The following is a 5,428-nucleotide window of genomic DNA, read 5'->3' as shown; positions in this document are numbered from 1 at the left end:
GCCGCTGCTGCGTTATTCATTCAAAATATTAGAGAAATATAGAAGCTCAATGCGGAGAAGATCTTGAATGGGTTAAAACCGAAACCAAGCAATTCACACAGAACGCATATTCAGCGCATTTTTTAGATGGATAAATATGACTGCTGCACTTGCGTCTCACAGAAGGAAATGTCAATAATTATCGATACCAAACGATATGAAACATTATATCGTTGATAAATTTTTTTGCTATATCGCCCAGCCCTAGAAATAGCTATAGAAGTTTAAGACTGATGCCAGTTGAGTGTTGCACCACATTATCTGTGACCCAGTGCTAAAAATATATGGCAGACATTCCTTGCATAAGACATGGAGAGTTGAGTCTGGCTATTACAGAAGAAACCATTTAGAAATGTACTACCAAAAATGATACATGGGGAAAGAATCTTTGCAGAAACATCTTTGTTGTGTAGTACATGAGCACAAAAGATTCTTTGTCCCTTTGTGCTTGAAGAATGCATTTGTAAGCTGTAATTTTCTTGCCTTTGTTAAAATCCAGGAATGCAGCGGCGCTGCTGTGGAATTTGTTTTATAAAGAGTCTTTAGTAAAGCTGGGCTTCTGATCCAGTTTTAGCATTAGCATCCATCCATCATCTGAGATTTTTATTATGGTACTGCATACTTACCAGTATTGCAGTCAAATAAGAATATTACAGGCCTTGGATGATCTGCATAAACAAAATCATGCATTTATATGTAAGCAATAAGGTATGAGACACATCACACACACACATCAACGTATCTCTTATATGAGAAGACTTTCTTTGATAGCAGAAAGGGAGTGGCCTCAAAATTAAAGGTGAATGACCTAACAACACCAGCAGGGGTCTTTTACAGTTTATTACATAAATAATAAACAGTTAATTTAGCTGAAATACATAATGCATGGAACGGTTCTATATTGATTGTTTATGTTGCTAAGGGTGTTGCACAGTGGTACACACTACACAGAACTGCTGAGTGAAGCGGTCATAGCCGTGCTTTATCGTGAAAATAACACAGCTGTTGACCAATCAGAATCAAGTACTGAAACGAACTGTTTTATAATGATTTTTATGTACATGTGTAATGTGTGTTCAGGCATGATTTACATAAATACAAATTACATGCTCGTTCATGATTTGAATACTCATTTAGTGTTTGCTTATGAGCTGCACAAATATTTTGTGAATGTTTCCTATTTTGTGTGTTTTGAAGGAGTAAGTCAGGATCTGGACTTGGCAGATGCGTTTGACGAAGATGAACCAAGTGAGTATGACAATTATAATGATGAGAGCAGTATAGGGATTTGTAACACTGTACAAAAAAAAAAGTTATTTTTACAGAAAAAGCTGTGGTTGGCAGAATAATTCTGTAAAAATACAGCGAAATGTAAACATTTACAAAACAGAATTTTTGTTTAAAATTGTAGTTTACAAAAAAATGTAATGTTCAAAATGTTCACTGTAAACTATAAGATTACTTGTTCTTTTTCACTTCCATTGTACATTTAACAGTATTTTACTGTAAAATTACATTAATTGTAAGGTTAGATCTATTACAGTTTTTCACCGTAGCGAGTTAACTTACCAGTAACCAATTAACAGGTTTTTACTGTAGCAATTTTAGTCTGCTACACTATATACAAAAATATTTTTAGTGTAGTGTCAGACGGATTTTATTTTGTATATTAAATGAACTTTTTTTTTTAATTCTCCAGCTGCCCCACCACCTAAAGTGGACCCAGCAGGTGGTGCAGGAGGAGCAGGTGAGGGTAATCATTGTTTGTTGTAATTAATAGCACTGTAATAAGCAGAGCAAAGGCTGTTAAATGAGCCTTTCAAAATTAAATGATGTGATCATTTATCACCTTATATGACTTTATAACAATTAAAGGAATGTAATACCTTATTTAAAATAATTTGATAAAATGATGTTAATGTGTTCAACAGTGAAACCCAGTCTTAAACCTGTTAAGCCCACAGTCAAGGAACCAGCAAAGCCCAAGCCCAAACAAACAGGTGAGAGGCACTTAATTTATCTCAAATGCTTGTTCTGCTTGAGATGCACTTAAAACAAATATCCCTACTAACCTTCTTCAGTAACAACTGGAGCTGTTAACATCTTTGAGTGCTAAAACATGTTTGGTGTCTTGTGTTATGATGAGTCAGCAGGACATTTACACTGATAGAAAGCTCTTAGAGCGCATATATTTATCTAGGTCAAAAAACACTGTGTATGGTGCAGTATAGGTTGGGGAGTAGCCTATTTTGAACGTTGAAGAATGTATACTGTAAAAGAAAAATCTCATGAATATCCTGTATTTTGGGTGCTTACTAATCAGACTTCATCATAGGTTTGAGTACCCAGCACCCTCTATGTCAAATGCTTTACAATACTAACATATTAACTAACCTCCACTAACAGAAGAGACATTCACTGATTTGTTTGACGCCACCATTCGGCCGGGCCTGTTGCCCCGAACACCCCCTAGTCCTCTCCAAACCTCTGTTCCCCCTCGGAAAGCCCAGTCTGGTTTGTACCGTGCTGTCAGTTTCCCTGTAGAACCGTTCATCGTGTTTGTGTCCGTGTTTCTTTGTCATGTAGATATGTGTATTCAAAGCAAGTTTTAAAGTGGGATGAAAGGCCAAAATGTTTAGATATATTGTTTAACAGTGTCCAGTTTTGACTGAGTCTGGTAATAAATGCGATCATTGTTTAGCATCATTTTGCATAGAATGCTCTGAATGTTCTTCCATATTCAGACAAAACAGAAGGCACACTCCCTAATAATACATTATTACTACAATGCTTTCATACATATCAGCAAATAAAAACATGCTTTAGCTTGTACTCATGTGATGTAAATTATAATAGAATTATGGCAGCTAAAATAAGTCATGGCCACAAGCACAGATTTTCTGGTGGATGTCAACTTAACTCCTATGAACTTCTCTAGTGTGTCTTACACCCCAATATCACAGCACACAATATGATCACATCCTTTACATTTGTCTTCATTGTCATCTTGTCTTGTGAGATTGTGTGGGTTGTATCTTCATTGCATAAAATCTGAAGCATTTAAAAGCTTTGTTTTGATTCACATCTCATATTACACAGAAACCATCTGTTTTTCATTGTCACTTAGCCATATTAAAATAACAGTTGGTACTGTGCATATTTCATTCGTTATAGTGAGTAATTCTTTTGGCTGATAGATTTTGGGGACTTGGATCTTGAAGACGCCCTGAACCCCGACAATGATATCAGAGGAAAGGGCAAAGACTCTGGAAAAGGCGGTAGGTATTTTTCTGTTTACCTGCTTTTACCTTTCTCCATATTTCATTTTTTTTTGCAATTTAGTGGTTCAGTCAGACATCTTTAACAGGAATAATGTAACCTTCTGCAGAGCAGAATCCACGTCCGGATAAAACTAGCCCGCTAAACTGAGTTGTAATATAAGAACTCATTCTGATGAATGGTTTAGGCCAAAATAAACTGCTTCATCACAGCAGACTTTGTTCTACATTCTGAAGAGAAAAGGAAATTTTGAGCTGAAATAAAACTTCTCCACTCATGACACTGTTTCTCCAAAAAGAGATATGAAAGCACGAAAAAAAGATGAAGGGCCTTCTGTTTCCTATCAAAATATCATATTGTGCATCATTATCCATTTTGTCAATTTTCTGTAAAAGTCTGTTTAAACTTGAAGGTAATCAAAGGCCTAGCCAAATGAATCACACAATAAAGTCAATAATATCACCCTTACAGTTTATCACTGGGGAACTTAGGCTACTATGTTGCTAGTCATGGATTAACCCAAGCTAGCCAGGCTTGATGGCATCTCCTGTCTCTGCCAGATAAAGACCTCGGAGGAGGGGGCCGTGATGACGGCAAACCCAATAGCAGAGGTGGAACTGGTGGTAAGAAATATAGTAACCGCTTGGGAAACCCCTTCTACCACCCTCTTCCTCTCTTCATCTTGGCTGGAAAAATCACCTTTTGTACCCACAAATTGAAACTGATCTCACCATTATTAAAATCGAATCGCTGTCTGATTTCAGGTCAAGGCTTTTTAGAACTGAAGCATTAACCTAGTGATCACCTTGGCTCCTGACCTCTTGCATCTTGGCTTTGCATGGATTTTGGTTTAATCAATCAGATTGCTAGTTTCATTGCTTCCTCTAGATTGTATGCAGCAGTAGGGCTGGGTATTGATAGATTTCATGAATCAATTCTAAATGACAAGTTTTTGATTAGATAACATTCAATTCCGATCTCAATTTAATTCAATATTTGTTAATTTAGAATTACTATATGTCAATACTTAAAATATAAGTATATTTCAGTTTTTCTGAACGAAAAAAACATTTTCTCTGAACTAATGCTGTGAATTATACAGGGAACCCTTTACATGGGTTTACAACATAGATTAAATTCAATTGCTATTTATTTTTTAGATAATTGTCAATACCAGAGAAATAAAAATAAAATAATCATCATTTTTCATTTGGTTTGAAAAAAACTTGAAAACATTGAAAAACGGATGTCTCTGCTTTCTAATGTGGTTGTTGATATGTAATCATCATTAAAACGGTGGCTTTTATCATGAAAACGTGTTTTCATGACATTTATTTAAAACCAGTTAAACTCTGCGGAAAAATCGCGTTAAAAATGTTTATGATTCATTTACATAGCCTTCCTTATACGGTATCAGCCCATATATGGGTTAATTTGAAAGCTTGGAGTGTCTTCTTTACAAAGAATACCATTCCTTTTGGTTTTTATATTCATAAAGCAATAAAATTAAGCTTAGAAATTTATTCGTCCCCCACATTTCCGCCTAACCATTGCGAATAATTTCTACGAAGAATGTGTATTTTATATATTTTTCACAAAAAAGTCAAGTCATATATCACAAGAAAGCTCTCATTCTCAGGAATTTGACGATGTAGATTATTTCATTGTGTGACAATCACCGATCGAATGATCTTCAATAGAATCGCGATGTAAAATTTTGTCACCTCTGAGCGAATTTACATTTATACTCGTAGCACTGCTTCAGTCAGCCGCAAACAGCCACAAATATCTATATACTCTATATTATCTTTTAGATTAGGATCTCTTCTTTCAAACAAGACCATTTCCACGTTTCTGCGGGCTTCCATCGGTGAGATATATAGCGTTTTGTCCAGGTACAGAAAAAGACGCTCGTCTGGAAACAGGCGCTCTTCATATCCAAAGCGCGCACAGCCATTGCGTCTAATGTTCTATAGATCTGTGGTCGCTTGTGGACTGCAATTGGTCAGATTACAGCCTGACAGCTCGGCAGCCATTTCAGAGCCGTGAAATTTGACACCTCTGCGTCACTAGCGGGGGAGAGGGGGGTCTTGCATCCGGGACTGTAACT

The 5,428-nt window shown here is 36.2% G+C and overlaps 1 protein-coding gene across 6 annotated transcripts in view; it reads left to right on the top strand.

Moving 5' to 3' along the window:
• LOC107678034 (CD99 antigen-like protein 2) overlaps window positions 1-5,428 on the top strand; it is an 18,689-nt gene that overhangs the window by 2,738 nt on the left and 10,523 nt on the right. Inside the window, exons 2-7 of one of the 6 annotated variants that reach the window (XM_016473156.1) lie at window positions 1,237-1,287; window positions 1,739-1,786; window positions 1,971-2,039; window positions 2,446-2,553; window positions 3,237-3,317; window positions 3,879-3,941. In XM_016473156.1, the coding sequence (XP_016328642.1) occupies window positions 1,237-1,287; window positions 1,739-1,786; window positions 1,971-2,039; window positions 2,446-2,553; window positions 3,237-3,317; window positions 3,879-3,941 (420 nt within the window). Of the gene's footprint in view, window positions 1-1,236; window positions 1,288-1,738; window positions 1,793-1,970; window positions 2,040-2,445; window positions 2,554-3,236; window positions 3,318-3,878; window positions 3,942-5,428 lie in introns of all 6 variants that reach the window. The other 5 variants (XM_016473148.1, XM_016473175.1, XM_016473172.1 and 2 more) reach the window with 5 other exon arrangements.

This window comes from Sinocyclocheilus anshuiensis, unplaced genomic scaffold, assembly GCF_001515605.1.
Source record: "Sinocyclocheilus anshuiensis isolate Anshui unplaced genomic scaffold, SAMN03320099.WGS_v1.1 scaffold1673, whole genome shotgun sequence".
NCBI classification, from domain to species: Eukaryota; Metazoa; Chordata; class Actinopteri; order Cypriniformes; family Cyprinidae; genus Sinocyclocheilus; species Sinocyclocheilus anshuiensis.
This window is presented reverse-complemented; position numbering and strand designations above follow the sequence as displayed.